Source organism: Sparus aurata, chromosome 16 (assembly GCF_900880675.1).
Source record: "Sparus aurata chromosome 16, fSpaAur1.1, whole genome shotgun sequence".
NCBI lineage: Eukaryota > Metazoa > Chordata > Actinopteri > Spariformes > Sparidae > Sparus > Sparus aurata.
The window spans coordinates 4724631-4741219 of NC_044202.1; the positions used below are offsets into that span (position 1 = coordinate 4724631).

General features: G+C 44.3%; 1 protein-coding gene across 1 annotated transcript; it reads left to right on the forward strand.

Moving 5' to 3' along the window:
- The first annotated feature begins 547 nt into the window (after positions 1 to 547).
- On the forward strand, positions 548 to 16553 carry znf106a (zinc finger protein 106a). The gene is made up of 22 exons (XM_030443486.1): positions 548 to 675; positions 3426 to 3508; positions 3714 to 3775; positions 5796 to 5990; positions 7000 to 8883; positions 8984 to 9431; positions 9632 to 9701; positions 9980 to 10134; positions 10263 to 10323; positions 10444 to 10764; positions 10871 to 11663; positions 11761 to 11810; positions 12452 to 12597; positions 12694 to 12828; positions 12979 to 13095; positions 13321 to 13512; positions 13639 to 13701; positions 13803 to 13922; positions 14078 to 14149; positions 14318 to 14389; positions 14732 to 14878; positions 15005 to 16553. Exons 2-22 carry the CDS (start codon positions 3455 to 3457, stop codon positions 15059 to 15061), a joined length of 5214 nt encoding a protein of 1737 aa, XP_030299346.1. The 5' UTR covers positions 548 to 675; positions 3426 to 3454; the 3' UTR covers positions 15062 to 16553.
- The last annotated feature ends 36 nt before the right edge of the window (positions 16554 to 16589 follow it).

Sequence of the window (16589 nt, forward strand, 5' to 3'; positions counted from 1 at the left end):
ATTCCTTAAGCACCTATGATGAGGAACAACCCTATCTGATGAGGGCTCACAATTTCATGATACTAAAAACTGAATAATATGAATAAGTTGAATACATCCAGCTTTGCATTATGGAGCAGAAACGCATTAAGAAATGTAAAAAGAAAATAAATTAGTATGTTTTCTATGGAGATAAATGGCAGGGAAATGGGGGAAAAAGGGATATTATCCTGAAAAGAGGTAATAAATACAGACATAAATAAATGTCTGACTATCTTAAAAAGTGCTATAAAAAACAAAATATATCATTATTATTATTGCTAAAACAAAAATATCAATTAATGAATACCTACAGTTATCATAAAGTTATGCTGATACATTTAATAGCATATTTATTAAACAATTACTCTTTATTTTAGTTCAGTCCTCCATACATACTAAGTTTTCTAAACAAACTAAAACTGCACAGTTAGATTAAACGTTTCAGCTCAAACTGCTTTTTTCCTGAACAGAGATGCTCTTGAACGCATCGCCGTGGAGCCTCACACTTCCGGTCCGGCAGGGGGCGCTGTGCATGTTAATGTTGGACAATAAACCCAACGAAGAAGAAAGCTCCTGTTAGGGAGGCGATGTTGTTTTTAGCCTCGGTCGCGGATGAGAATGCTGTAGTTCCACACACATTTGGATGTAAAAAAGGTATCCAATAAGTCGCTTTGTATAAAGTATAAAAACATTATACCTCAGCTGCACTCCTAACGCGTTTATAATTAGTAAATCACTGAGCTGCGTTAGTGGTTTATGGTTTTGTCGCTGGCTAGCATGTTGTTGCTAGCTTGCTAACCTATTAGCTAACTATGTAATAGATCGTACTTAGCGTTTATGTTTTACTGTACGTCTACCAGGATTCATAGTTCATATGTCCTCTGATTTTTACTTTTTGCTTATCGGTCCAGTTTTCATAGAGACAGCATATCGTTTATGATAATACTATCGAGCAGTTAGCTACAGCTATGCTAACAACAAACAAGGACCCAACCCTTTGCTAGCTGGCCAAGTTAATATGATGCAGATTTTTCAGTGTTATTAAGCTTTAAAGCAAGACTTTTTGTCTGTTACTCACTTTGCATGCCTTCTAACGTCAGATAGAGTTGTCATCCAAATTGCGCACATGCTATGCAAGTTCTTGTGCTGCACACACAACTGCTAGCAAGCTAACGTTAACTCAACTGAGCAACAAATCACTTTGTTTTGTGCAGACTTGAGCTTGCAGCTTGTTGTCTTTCCGTTTCTGCGCCATTGCATGCAAGTTGGCGTATACACTCAAGTTACACGTTGCCTTCTCTCAATTCTATTTCACGTCAGCTGTCCTTTGTGTGTATGTACGAGCTTTGCAGAGAAAAACTTTATGAATTAATCCTACATCAGCCATCTTTCTTTGTTCCCTCTCTGTTTATAAGCGTTTGCACGTTAGTGGCTAATGTCACTGTTGGGAGATCAGATTTGGTACCTTGCACTGTTCTACATGCTGCCACCTAGACATGCAGTGCCTGAGACAGAGAATATGACCCATGGATTATGCTGATATCATAAATAGCTTCGCTCTGGTGCTCTGGCAGTGAAGAGAAAATGGTGATGGAAGGTATTGCGAGGCATGTCATGAATAGAATATGAGCCAACTGAAGACTATGAGGTCTCCAGACCTTACCCGTGATCATTATTGGACTTATTCTGAGTTAATCTTTGCTCTCTGGCTGATTTCTCACTCTCATTTCTCTTCTATACATCTATAAAAAACCCTGATGATGTGACATGTGTTGGGGTCTGTACCGAACATATTCTTGTATCTGGAGATTAAGATCTGTAGATCAGGACGTCTCTGCAGGACTGCAGTACTTTATTATAATGCTTTTTTTTGCACATACTTGTCCTCTATCAGAAATGGCAGCTTCTGGGATTTTGTTACAGCTCTTGGCCATATTGTGATTCTGATAATATAAAGATTTATTGTCCAGCTTGAGTTTTTTTCTGTCTTTAGCATGATGTTTAGGCCAGATAAGCTTGTATCAGGTCAAAAAGACACAATACCGATAAATCTTTTGTACACAATTATCCACAAATATCCTGAGTTGTATCTTGAATTAGCATCTAAGAGTTACTATTTTGTATCAAGCCAAGTGTTGCACTTTCTTCCGCGTTCTTGGCCGCTCAGAATCCCCGTCAGAGCCTTGTTGGCTTGTCGCTGTAGGATTGTTAAACTGCCAATTTTCTATTTTGTGGGAACATTTGTCTTTGGTAGCCGACAGATTTGATTTAGAAAAAGCTCTTAAATTATGTTACGTTCTTTAACTGCCAATTTGACTTTTCACTTGAAGAAGTCCAAAATATTGTGAGTTAATCTCAGTCTGCAGAGATCTTAACTTTTCATGAATTGATTTTAGGGAAGCAAAGGTTTTTTGGCAAAGCGTCGGTATTGATCGATGGCACGTTCATGAGCTGTTGACATCTCTGCCGTCAGTTTGTAAGGCTGTGTGAGTGCTGTAAAAGCGCTCTCATTGAGTAGGCAGTTGTGTAAGAGGCTATAAAAGCTTTTGAATCATTTACTTTAAAAAAAAAAAAACATCTTTATTTGAAAGGAGGTTATAAAAAGACTGTGTCATAAATTTGTCTGATATGATTTTTGCAAAGTGAGAAATGAGACTGAATTACTTTCAGGCTGTTCAGTTATTTCTTTGCTTCCCTGACAAAAAGGTGAATAAATGACAAAAATAATTTTAATTTTAAGCATTGTTCATGCTGGTTTCTTTTCCTTTTTTAACTTCAGATTTTTGAGTTCAGTTCCCAAAACTTCAACTTGTTTGCTTTTGTTTGTTTTTCTGTTTTACCTTTATTTAGTTCGCAAACTATTAAAACTTTTCTCCATCTCCAAATGTATAAACCAGTGACATTTTAGCTGAGATGGGGCACTCGTGTGGTCAGTGGCATCTTGTGAAGGTGATACAGCCACGGACGTCACTTCAGCGGCCTCTGACTCGTTGCCGGCGTTAGTTTCCCACCCTGTTTGCTAGCGTCAAACAAGTCTAGACATAGCTCTGATGCTGCCCGCTGGCCAGAGAGCTGCTCCATCAGCAGGCTGGAATTAGTACAGCGTCCAGGTTGAACTCTGCGCTGGTATTTGGGTTGTGGTGCATAGGCATGCTGCTGCATAGCTAGGTGTCCTTGTTCAGAGAAAATGAGCCGTGAGCTCCTTCGACTCTGTTGGTTTGATGAGTCTGAGTTGATGCTCAGAGCTCAGCTACAAAAATGTACTGCACAGAATTATTTCTGAATAATAGAACACATATATGTGCTTATAATTCCAGATTGTTTAACAGAAGTTTGTGGCCCTGTCCTTTTGTAAAATGTGATTGATGAGTCCTTTAATTGAATTCAATTCTCTTTATTTACAGTAATGGGCTGATTGCAACTTGTGTTCAAGATGGCGAAAGACAGAACGTGCATCCTCTGTGAAACAGTCCACAACTCCAAGCAGGTAATTCACCCGTGAACATGATTTTCACACTTTAGATGTGTAAATACTGTATGATTTTATCTTTTACATTCATGATGTCAGATTCCAGCATTTTAGGAAGTATCTGAGGCATTTATGTTACTGACATCAGTATCCAAAACCCCTTATATTAAGGGTCTGACCAATAATCAATAAGATGAGCTTTGTTTTTGTTGTGTGTCTGCAGGAGATGGATGAGCACATGAGAAGTATGCTGCACCACCGAGAGCTGGAGAAGCTCAAAGGCCGGTGAGTTGTTGCTAATCCAGGATTCCTAAGGGGGCTGGAAACCCTTGAAAATGCTTGAATTTTTTTTTGATAACTCTTTTCTTCTCTTTTTCAAGATTTTAAAGTTGCTTGAATTGCAGATAAAGTTCATAAAATTGCTTTTACTTTCAGAATTAATTGTTTCATATTGGCCAGCCAGGTTATTCAGGATACTGAAGTGTACTTACAGACAGGTGACACACTCTGAAACATGAAACTTTTTCCAGTTTTTCTTAAATTAATCACTGTCGTGTAGATTAACCTTTTTAATTTGCCCTCAGAAAACATGATTTTTAGAGGCTTAAAATGCTTGAGAGGTGCTTGAATTTGACTTTGGAAAAGTTTCAGTAACCCAGTTAATCTTAGACATCTGGGTCAAAACATTAAGCAGAATGTTTAGCATGATACTTTAGACTATAATCGCATCTTATTCAATACACTATTTTAAAATGAATTAGTAATGTTAACACAGAAGGTTTGACTTTGTTTCGAGACTTTTCTCCAAATCTATTTGGGTCACGAGGCACGTGTGCGCGCGGGCACGTGTTCCTCCCAGTTATCAGGCGACTGGATATATGGCAGCTGTCTCAACTGTGGCACGTATATTTAGACACAATCTCTCCGGAACAACAGGCATGACCGTTAGAAGGCAACTGGCTATCTTGTGACTCCCCCCCTGTAGATTACCAAAAGTATGTGGCCTGTCGCTGAGATGGAGGAATCTGGAGTGGAGCAAATACTGATGAAAGGAACAAAGTTGTTGCTAAGATACAGGGATTTCATGTTAACACTGAAGTCATAATCAGGTTTACTGATTCACAAAAGGTTAACCCAGGTGAACACAGCTCCAGCACAGCTAGCTAGCTAACGAACTAGTTGAAAGCTAATTTCTTATTCAATTACTTGCAGCTCTATAACGTGTGGCGTCTATCAGGAGGGAAAGAGTGTCAGACGAGGCAGCAAAGTCATTTCTCCCTCCACCAAGAAGGTGAAGAGTGCATCGTGGTGTAGAAAACTGCCTGCCCGAGAAGTGTGATGGCTAATGCTTAACTTTAAACACAGCTTGATGGAGCTCTACGCGTGGTTCATGCTGACTTACAAATTTCAGTTTCAGCAGAGGAATGCATCCTCGCTGAGTCGGGTTTCATTTCGCCCCCTGCAGCTGAGAAAACCTCGTCAAAAAGAAAAAGTAAGCTGATCTCATTGATGAGGTGTTTGCCAACTGCACGAGAGGTCAGAAAATGGCAGCATGCCTTGACACAGATTTGAAAAAGAAAATGAGAGGGAGCCAGCGGAGTCACTGCCCCGTATCAGAATTACAGGATGACATACTTGGGAGAGGTTTTGAAGCGGAGGCTGTGGGCAGCAGCTGCACAGGGCTCCGGTTACACGGGCTTTGCACGGGATTGGTCAGCAGGATGCTCGGGCCCTGTTCTAATAACACATGCTGGTCTGGAGGGGGGCTGGATCCTGGCTCTCACAGAGGAGTGTGAGGTCAAATACAGACATTGCCTTGTGTAGAGTCTCAGAGCGCAGCGGACACCATCATGAAAGCGCACTAGGCTGAGGGCGCCGTGCCTCTCTCCCCTCCACAGCGCTGTGCTGCGTGGCTTGTTGGTGGCTGGACATAAACAGCTAGATTAACATGCTGTCTGGGTCCAGCCTGGCTGCTCCGCCTGCCCTCGCTCTGCCACCCATGGCCTGCTGAAGAACGAAAAAAAAATACAAGATCAGGAAGATAAAGATTTTAACTTTATTTTTTAACAAGAGAAATTTACAAGTTAGCTACCTCCTGATCTGTGACGTGTAGAGAATTCGGTTATTTGCTAAGGATTGTTGAGTATTCTCCTCTCCTTGTTTTATTTTTTGACTTGGAAGTAACAGAAAGTGGAGCCAGAGTACGTTGTCGCAGGCTCTGCAGGCAAGAGAACCAAAAACCACGCTAGATCAGAACGATGCCTGAAGGAACGATTGAACGCCCGCTCTCGCCTTCCCTCCCCAGGGACTGCGGACACGAGTGCAGAGTATGCAAGGTGACGGTGGTGAGCCTGACCGATTACGCCAGCCACATCTCCAGTCCCTCGCACAAGCAGAACGTGGAGGCTGCGGAGCAAAAGCACGCTGGGAACGACCGCGACGAGGACTACTTCGATCAGGTTCTGGTGGATCTGATTGAGAAGAGAAAAGAACAGATCAGGTAAGAAAGTCCTGTTATTGATAAACATTAAAACATGTTTTATTAGCATTTAAGTTGAGGGAATAACAGTCTGTTGTGGTAGTATTTACAAAAGATCATTAAAATAGTAATCTATATAGTTATTTATCTGTGAAAACATACTTTTTGTCAAAGTTATTTTCTTTTCAGAGCCTATAATAAACTGTTTATTAAATTATTTGTGTCAAAATGTGACATTTTTGGACGTTTTATTAGTAAAAGAGACTTAAAATTTGTCAACATTGCGTCCGGTCACTGAACCAGAGCCCATAAGAAACTTTGCCATTTGTAAAGCTACATAACAATAACAGCCATAACAATGCTTCTTTGATTAACTGGCTAAGTTTATAATCTTTTTCTGATTTGACCGCAGATATAAGGGTACGTCAAAGCTCACGAGCGCTCGTTTGTGTGTACATGAGCCATGTATAGTCACATTTTGCTCTGTGGCGCTCACAGGCCTGTTTTAGCCGCTGCTTCACGTTGAGCTGCGGCTGGAGTCGAATATCAAGACCGCAGCCTAAAAAAAGCTTGACTGCACTCACAAAGTTCAGACACTGCCTCGAGTTTACTGCCCTTTAGAAACTGTAAAAAAAAAAATACACCCACAAACCTTCACTCTACCCTGTCATGTCCCCAGTTATTGTAGTATTTATTAGATTTTCCTCTGATATGTAGTTGTGATTTGTGTCAAGACTGTCGAAGGCTGAAGCTGCTGTCCAGCTGTCACCTTGTCACATGCCAGATCTTTTCCCTCTGCAGGAAAGTCACGCTGTGAAACAAACCATGAGACCTGACAACAGTGTGCCAGGAGATAGAGTTGCCAGGCAGACTTTTTAAGTCTTGTAAAACAGATTCTGTATCTGAAATAATGATTTTTATGCAGTTTCCAGTTGCAGCCTAGGAGTCTTTTACCTGCAAAAAGTAACTTTTGCCACTTTGGAGCAGCAGAAACAAGACATGAACACAATTTTCTGTCTTTTGTTTGTAGAAAAGACAAAGAGGCTGCTGCTGCAAAGCTGGCACAAGAAGAAGAGGAGCGAAAGCGGAAGGAGGAGTTTCAACGGAGGTTAAAAGAAGCTAAGGAGCATTACCAGCGGAACTGTGGCTGGCAGCATCCGACGCAGGGGTTCAATGGATCCACGCAACAAAGTTCTTGGTACAGAGGCAACCGATATAATGCCAGACCTGGAGAGGCACAACCCTGGCACAATAAACAGGGTAAGAGCGCCACCTGGCATGCACAGGAGCCTCCCAACTATCAGAAATGGGCGTCTGGAGAGTTTACAAGTGGGAGTTTGCACAGCCAGGAAGGCTGGGGCAACAAGCAGTGGGATCAGGGTCAACGAAGCCGACTGCCTTGGCTCAGCAATGGAGGCAGCAGTAACGGGGTCTACGGACGAAACAATATTTCACAGTGCCAACAAAGAAGCCGGCCTCTGAGCCTCCTGGGGCCTCCTCCCCTGTATCCACCTGCACCCACTTTTTTTGCCCGGGCTCTTAACCAGTTTCAAAATCCAGGCAATGGTCAGGTAGTTCAGCAAGACGATGGGCTTCAGAATGGGGAGGGCCAGACGGCAGAGCCCGACCACAACTGCAGTAAGAGCTCCAAGACTTTTGGTAGCAATCCGAAGCTGGACAAAGCCTGTCGCTGGTCACCGTATCCAGTCACAAAGGGTTTTGAATCTGCACCCCATAAGGATACTCTCCCAAACTCACCAGAGAGCCACCCCAGTGTCCCCAAACCTCAGTGGCAGGACAAAGCACCTGAAAGCAGTGCCTTTAAGAGGCAGTCCCGACCTGAGCAGAGACCCGGGCAGCTTAACTCGAGTGGGCAAAGTGTGGAAGATAAAGGGAAGCATAAAACAAACCCCCAAATCAAACCCAGAGATCGGAGTAGCAGCGGCAGTAGAAGCGGCAGCACTCAGGGAGATGGATGCCAGAACTCCGCATCTGGTTCTTCCAATCAGAAGGCAAGTAAGCCGGTGGCGCAGAAAAATCGGACAATTTTTGGCCTCAACATTGGAGCTAAACCCAGCAAGGCCTCCAATCAAGCGAATGCACAATCAAAATCAACCCCAAAGCCGAGTGGAGTCAGTCCTCAGGCTGTCGGGCCTCTTCAATCAAGGCAAGAGCGGCAGCTCCCAGAAACCTTCTGGAAAGCCAGACAGACTGTGTTAGAAAAGAGGAGCTCTTTGGAAATCTCTAGAAGCAACAGGATGGAAACGTCACTGCACATTGTGGAGGAGCAGCAGAGGGATCATGCGCAGAGTCAGATTGGAGTGAACAAAGAAAACAGCTGCAGGCAGAATGCTACCAAACCAAATCTACCAGACTTAGTCAGGCCAGAAAAGCCTTCGATGGAGTCTGCAGACAGCAGTCAGTTCCTCCAGTCATTGCAGGTCAGCACCTCTACAATGGAGAGCTCTGAGCCTGCGGCCTCCAGCAGAGAAGATGAGGAGAACAGTAAGAAAGAGAAGGAAACGTGCTCAGCGGCCGCAGATGAAACCATGCAGGCCGTGGAAGCAGGACAGAGCTCAGAGAGCGACACCTCCAGAAGTGGTGAAGCACAGCCGGCCTCAGGGTCAAACGCGTCAAGTCTGTCCAAGCTCGACCTGCCTCCTGTTTTAAAACGAGACCTGACCAAACACATCAGCTCCAAGAGTAAAACATTAAGCCTCGAGCCCAACCTGAACATTGCCAGACGGGTGAGGAACCTGAGTGAGTCGAAGAGAAGCGACACGGAAAAAGACTCGGGGCTCAAACCGACTGTACGGCAGCTCATCAGCGCCTCCGGATCTCGACGCAATGTGAACTGGGAGCAGGTGTATCAGGAGGTCAGGAAGAAGCAGGACAAAGGAAAAGGCATGCCAAGGTAACCTTTTGATCTAATACTTTAAACTGATTCACTGGGGAATTAAATGGAAACATGACTCATTGTATTTTTGATGTCTTACCCCTCTTGTGTCCTCCAGGTTTGGGATAGAGATGGTGCCGTTGGACCAGGAGGACCAGAGCCAGGAGGAGGATGACGTTCCCGTCCTAGAGGGTTTCCAGTGGGACTCGTTGTTGGACAGCTCCGCCTCGGGCGCCTCCAGAAAACGCTCCTTATCAGAGAGCAGCGTCGCCCCTGCGTCCTCCATGTTTACCTCCCTGATGTCAAATGAGTCCGCACAGGAGATGAAGGAATCCTCTGTTTCTTCCACTCCCATATACGCTCAAGGGAACAAAGACAATCAGCATCAGCAAGAGGTAGAACAGATGCTCGGTCAGTTTGAGGCCAAAGCGCAGAAGCAGCCAGACAAACTGACGTCAGCGTCAGTGAAGGCCCTCCAGAGGTCTGATTCAGTGCTTGGGGACAGCAGCTCAGGGACGGAGCTGTGCGACGGCCAGGGGACGGGAAAGAGGCGAAGAGCAGCCGGGGTGAGTAACGGAAACGGTGTTAAGGAAGACTCCACCAGTTTACACATTTCGGTGTGTTCATAGGTCTTGATGAGTACTACGACTGCAAATGTGAAAAATGGTTACTACTCTTTAGGTCCAGTATGACTAATCACATTTATTTGTGTCACAAACACAAACTATTCTAAGTCGAATGTGACTCTTTTCTTTCTCCCTTGCAGGACGTTCATAGCGCAGAGACTTCCTGCTTGGAGCACAATAACAAAAGAAGGAAGGTTAAATCCAAAAAAGGTCAGTGTCTGTGTGTTCTTTTTACAGTTTTTTCTATTTTCCTCACAAAACAACAAATCGATTAATCAAGAAAATGTTTGACAGATTAATCAACCATGAAAATACTCATGAAATAATCTTGTAGTTGCAGTATGTTGTCTTGACAGCATTAGTGCAATATATTAATAATGCAGCTAAATTCTTTTAAAGAGTATAAAGGTGACGTGAAAGTCTGAGTTGCGTTGTAGCTTGAGCCAAGTCACTGATGATTCATCATGAGTGTCTGTTGGTCTCTGCAGAGCGTTTACAGATCGACCAGCTGCTCTCTGTGTCTCTGCGGGAGGAGGAGCTGAGTTGCTCCCTGCAGACTGTGGACACCAGCCTGATCCAGGCCCGGGCCGCACTGCAGGCCGCTTACATGGAGGTGCAGCGGCTCATGGTGGTTAAAGAGCAGGTAAAAACAGCTTGTGTCTGAGTGTTAGATGTCATGTTCGCTAAGTCAGTATCCACCCTAGCATTACCCTCTAACAAGTAGAAATATTGAACTTTCTAACGGCTCCTGTGTGATTTTGTCTTACTCAGATTACCGGAGAGATGAGCACCCTGAGAAACAAGCGCATTGAGTTACTAAAAGGGATGCAAGGTAAGGACATGTCTTAGTATGAAGTACATGCAATTATATTTCAAAAAATGCATTCAATCCGTTCACATGTCACTCTGAAATAAAGGGTTGAATCAAGCTTTTATTGTGATTCGTCCACAGGTATCAGGGTAGAAGAACCTCCTTTAAAACTGAAAGAGGAGAAGACTGATTCAGTACAAGCTGAGCCTCAGGCTCCCTCCTCCGTTACTCTATCCTCTGCTACGGACTCTGCTGCTGCTGCTGTCCCCAGTCCCGGTCCTCCTGCCGAGCGTGCCTCCCCTCCCTCCTCCAGCCTCCCCTTCATGTCTGTAGTTATCAAGCAGGAGCCTCAGTCTCCTGTCCACGTCAGCTCAGAGCTGGACCCTGTGGACGACACGACCCACCTCGCTCACAGCACCACTCCAGAGCTGCCTGTCGCTACTGCTGCAGCCTCTCCACCAGGTAACTTCATCCGTATTCAGTGCAGTATTAAAACTTATCAGTAATAACATTTGAGTGACTTAAATAGCAGTGCCGATTTTTGATTGTATCATCTGAATCTCTGCAGATCCTGCGCTTAACTTCCAGCCATCTCCTGAAAAAAGGCCTGAGCTGTACCAAACGAAAACAGAACATAACTGGGAGAACTTCAGCGCTCCTGCAGACAGCAAAGAGAGCCTGTCAGGTCTGGTCGAGACAACAGAAAAGAGCATACAGGCAACAAAAAAATGCCTCAGCCCGGACTTCAAACCTCCCTTAAAGCTTCTGCCAGGCAGCAGGAGGAGCTCCGAGGCGGGGAGTGTTGGTGACTGTGCAGCCGCACACTCCCTCGAGCCCCCCTCAATCCTGAATCTGCCCTTCTCTCCATCTGACCTGAAGAGCGGAAAGCGTGTGAGGAAGCTGAAGAAGAGGAAGGTGCTGAAGAAGGCTCAAGGGACGGAGCCGCCGGAGAGCAGCGACACAGAGCTAGACGGAGAGGCCTTGAGTCCGAGGTGGGTTCGACCTCGCCGGAGACCCAGTGGAAGCTCTCAGGTCAGCACCTCCACGCAGCCTTCAGAGGATAGAGACGCTGACGTGAACATGGAGGGGGGCGAGGAACCCCCAAGGCAGCTATGTCCAACCGTTAGACATGAGAAATCAGACCCCAAGTCCCCCAAACACATGGTGGAGCTTCCCCAGGTGCCCCCCACTGAATTAACATTGAACTTAGATTCGGAAGAAAACATGGAGGTCATCACAGCCTGTCCGCAGCCCCACGTGGATGTCCTGGTCCCAGACTCCTCCAGACCTGAACCACAGAGCCTGGCTTGCAACGAGGTCACCTCCACCAGTGACATGGATATATGTAAATCCTCCGAGAGGTGAGACCTACATTTTCATACTGCTTTCATTTCCCTTGTTATAATCTCAGTTATAATGTCAGTACCGAATCATCATTTCCGCCTTTTCTCTCCGCAGCGACGTTCCGTTTCTCATCACATATCCGAAGAGTCCGAAGAACTCATCAGGTAAGTTCACCTGCCGAGAGCTGCTCATGTTACAATAATAATTCCAAAAACAGTTGGAAGACTGTTGTTCATTTAGTTTATCAGTTTAAACAATGAATATCTTGTTTTGTACAAACTTTTTTTGGTAAGCTACAGACATTTTCAGACACACCTTCCTCAATCTGACTCTAGTTTTTTGGTGACTGCACTTTACAGTCACAATACAGAGAAACAGGACCCTTCTGCTAGTCTTGATGTTTGAATATAAAGCCGATCCTGACGAGATCTGAGCAGCCAGAATAAGACATGTCGTACTCTTTGACCTGGTTAAAATAGACTCTGGAGTGCCCAAATTACTTTTTATGGGCAAGCTATTCATAGAGCTGTTATTTAACTTGCAGCACGATGAGTTCAGAGATGAATGGACTCAAATTTCTGAGAATATGTATATTTAACCTGAGGATATGATCGCTGGTGACCCCTCATTTAACTATATCCTGACCATCCAGAGAAAATACACAAAGCATACTTTACAGATGTGTTCAATTTTAGGTATTCTGGTGACCAAAATGAAAGAATTAGATGTAACTTTAGTTTATACCATACAAAAAGCTCTTTATTTGTATGCTCATATTGGTATTTTTGTGTATTTGGTTTCACAGATGCATCATCTGACCACGGTGAGGACGATCTGCCCACCGAGGGTGTGTTCGAGGGCCACCAGGAGGCAGTGAACGCCATGCAGATCCACAACGGGCTGCTGTACACCTGCTCAGGAGACCGGACTGTCAAAGCCTTCGACCTGGTGGTGAGTGTCCATGAAGAGTGTCTGCTGCTGGTTTTCATTTTTCAGTAAATTGAACAGCCGAACAAACTTTTTTTTTTGTCTTTTTTCTTGTTGCAGACTCATAAATGCGTCGGTGTGTTTGAGGGTCACAGCTCCAAAGTGAGCTGCCTGTTGGTGTCCGCGGCTCCCTGCCTGCATCATCGCCTTTATTCTGGGTCCAGTGACCAGACCATCCGCTGCTACAGTCTCAAGGTGAAAACACATCTTCCTCATTTCCTAAATTGTTACCCACGTTTGTTTTTTTATTGTCTTGGTTGATTTGCGCCCTTCTATTCACCATAAATTGCCCCAAAGTATAAATAAAGTCAATTAATCTCTGGACTTCTTCTTGTGTGTTCACAGACGCGAGAGCTGGAGCAGCAGTTCACTCTGTCGGACCGAGTCCTCTGCCTCCACAGTCGCTGGAAGTTTTTGTTCGCTGGTCTGGCAAACGGCACAGTGGTGACCTTCAACCTCAAGGTGAGACATGCAGTGTGTGTTGATAAGTAGTGACATCGACATAGATTTTATTCTGTTTTTCAAGACGAAATTCTGTTGAAGGTCTGAACACAAACACGGATAAATTAGAAATTAGGTCAGTTTCATTTAATGCATTATGTCATAAAATGTGTTAAGTTGTGTGGAGAAAAGGTGGAAACAAGTGGCTTATATTTATTTATTTATTTATTCCAATTATTTGCGTAGACAAACAAGCAGATGGACGTGTTCGAGTGCCACGGGCCGCGAGCTGTCAGCTGTCTGGCCTCGTCTCAGGAGGGAGCCCGGCGGATCCTGCTGGTCGGTTCTTACGACAGCACCATCAGCGTGAGAGACGCCAAGAACGGACTGCTGCTGCGCACGCTGGAGGGACACACCAAGACTGTGCTCTGCATGAAGGTCTGTCGAGTCTGACGTTTGAGCTGCAACACTGACACCTGTTTACTGTCGCGGGAGTGAATTCCACATTTTAAAACCTGGTCTTTGTTCGTGGATGTTGATTCCTCTTTGTTTTTTCTCTCTCAGGTGGTTAACGACCTGGTGTTCAGTGGATCCAGTGATCAGTGTGTCTACGCACACAACATCCATGTGAGTCATCTGTTCATCTCTTTACAGACACTAAGGATTGTTATATTATACACCTTGTTGTTATATTGAAAATAAAAACATGTCAAATGTGCCTCTTGCAGACAGGAGAGCTGGTGCGGGTCTATAAGGGTCACAGTCATGCTGTTACTGTCGTGTCCATCCTGGGGAAGGTGATGGTGACCGCTTGTCTGGACAAACTGGTCCGCGTCTACGATCTGCAGGTCTGCATCCTTAAAACATCCGTGTATATATACCACTATAAATGTCTTTTAGCCAGTTTGCTCATACTTTTTGGAACGTGGAAGCTGGTTCGTGTATTTTCACGTATTCATACAAGAAAATCTGAAATGATTTCCACCTGTTTTTCTCTCCACAGTCTCATGAGCAGCTGCAGATTTATGGCGGACACAAAGACATGGTGATGTGCATGGCCATCCACAAGAACATGGTGAGACTTACTTGTTTCAGTAATATACGCTGTAAATTTGTAGAAGTAAACAAGGAAATACATCCAGACAATCAGCAGCAGACATCTGTAACATGTCAATGAATAAACTAATCTGACTGACTTCTAAAGCATAAATATCAGATCTTAAATCATTGTTTCGTGTTTCAGATCTACACGGGCTGTTACGATGGCAGCGTGCAGGCCGTCAAGCTGAACCTGATGCAGAACTACCGCTGCCGGGTAAGATAGGGGACGGGGAATTCTCGTGTTAACATTGATGTTTAGATTGTTAAACATCTTTTCCTGCTACAGAACTCCAGTAACGTTGCCAGGAGAAATGTTTTAGTGAAGTAATGTCACCTGTTTGTCCAGTGATGCACAAGTATTCTTACAAATACAATCTAAATGCAACCAGGAAATCTAGTCTTACTACTTCTTACAACTCTGGTCAAACTTTTGAACACCACACAGCTACATTTTGCCAAGTTAAATCTGGTCTGAAGGTCCAGTCACACAGCCTGCGTTGGCCCCTGATGATTAGTGATTAACCTTGTGTTGTGTTGTGTTGTGTTGTGTTGACAGTGGCACGGCTGTTCGCTGGTGTTCGGGATGATGGAGCACCTGCAGCAGCACCTGATCAACGACCACACCAGTGCCAACGTCCAGACGCTCAAGTGCCGCTGGAAAGACTGCGAGGAGTTTCTCTGTGCACGCAACAGCTCCAAACAGGTAGAAATATATTATTTCAGTGCACATTCCAGGCTAGCCTTCCCTGAGTTGGTCTTCTTCCTCTTTTCACTGTTTAAGTTATTCATACCTTGCTTGACGTTTGAAGTCTTTATGTCTTTGTTGCAGGCGATGCTGGTGCACGTGAAGAAACACGCGGAGGAGGAGACTGAACTGGAGCCTTAAGGGCTGCTTGAGCCCTCTTCCCTTCCCCCCCTTCTTTCCCCCCTACTGTTAACCTCCCATATTGGGGGGGATGTTCTCGGGACCCACTTCCTGTCGAGTGGCGTCCGACGACTCCATCCTTTATGTTCGGTGTTGGAATCCAACCATAATACAATCATAAAAGGAGGGTTGGATGTGCAGTTGTTGTTGTTTTTTTTTACGTTCTACAAACACACGCCTTCCTCTCCCTCTTTCTCTGACCACTGCAGTTCCTGTTTTCACTGACCAAACTAAGACAAAAAAACATGTGACTCTGTGTTAACTGAAGAAACTCGAGTGTTGCCAGAATCGGAGGGACTTGTCGCGCTTTTCCGTTGAAGCCGCAGTGGAAAACCAAACAGCCATCTTCCGGGATCGGTTGACTTTAATATGGCATGGGCCGAGAGATGTTTTTAATCGTTGTTGTGCAGTTGTGACGTGTCATGTTGAGCAACTTTTAGTTTTATTTTATTTTATTGAGACATGTTCACTCAAAGTGACTTAATAAGAATAAAGGAGTGATTCACAGTTTTTTAGAAATCGGTGGCGTCGTCCGCCGAGCCGCGTTTCAGTTGTTTTGAAGGAGTTTAATTGAAGTGACAGTTTATTCTTTTTTTTTTTGGTTTGGTTTTTATTTTATTTTTAAAAACAAACAAACAATATCTAACAATCACTTTTTAGTTTTGTTAGCGGATTACTTTTTATTTTTTATTTTTTGTTGCTCAGTGATATTAAGGCGTTGAGGGACTTTGGTGCAGTGTCGTGTGACTTGGCCTCAGGTTGCCATTTTGAGAATTTACATTTGCAGTGATGACAGAACCAAGATGTGGTGGCGTTGACTGTGTGTGTGTGCGTGTGTGTGTTCCTACATGTGTTTATCTGTGTGGGTTTAATCTTCCTCGACCCCGTTTTCCGCGAGTGAGTGTGACGTACTGTTTTTACGAGGCAGCTTCCTCCTCGGCGTTGTTGTTTTTCTTTTTGGAATTTATTTTATGTCTGGAGCATCGAGCTGCTGTATTTTCCACAGTGAAGATAGATTTTTTTCTAATGAAGTGTGGAGGTGAAGGATGTTTCGAGGAGGTGTTCGATGGAAGAGCTTGAAGGGAAGAATTAGGAATTCATCTCCCATGCCATACCTCACCCTCTCAAGACAAACAAGTCGGTTACGCAAAGGCAACTGTTTTTTAACCAGTTTTGACAGCCCAGCCGATGCTCTCTTTTACACACTTTGGTGTGGTGACAGCTCTCTTGGTTGTGTATCCTTTTGAGGATTTTGTTTCTCAGCAGAGTAACCGCGACGTTCTCGCAGCCACCGTCTTCCCAAACTCGCCTCATCCGCTCGTTATTTACGACCGAGGAAAGCGTGCAGTCCACCTCTCACCTGGCATTCCTGAGTTTCTTCAAGTTTTTTCAGTTGTAATCGAAGTTGTGAAGAGATATTTTTTAAGAAAGTGCAAAACATTGTTAATTATTATTAAAAAAAAAAATAATAAAAAATGTTGCAACAATA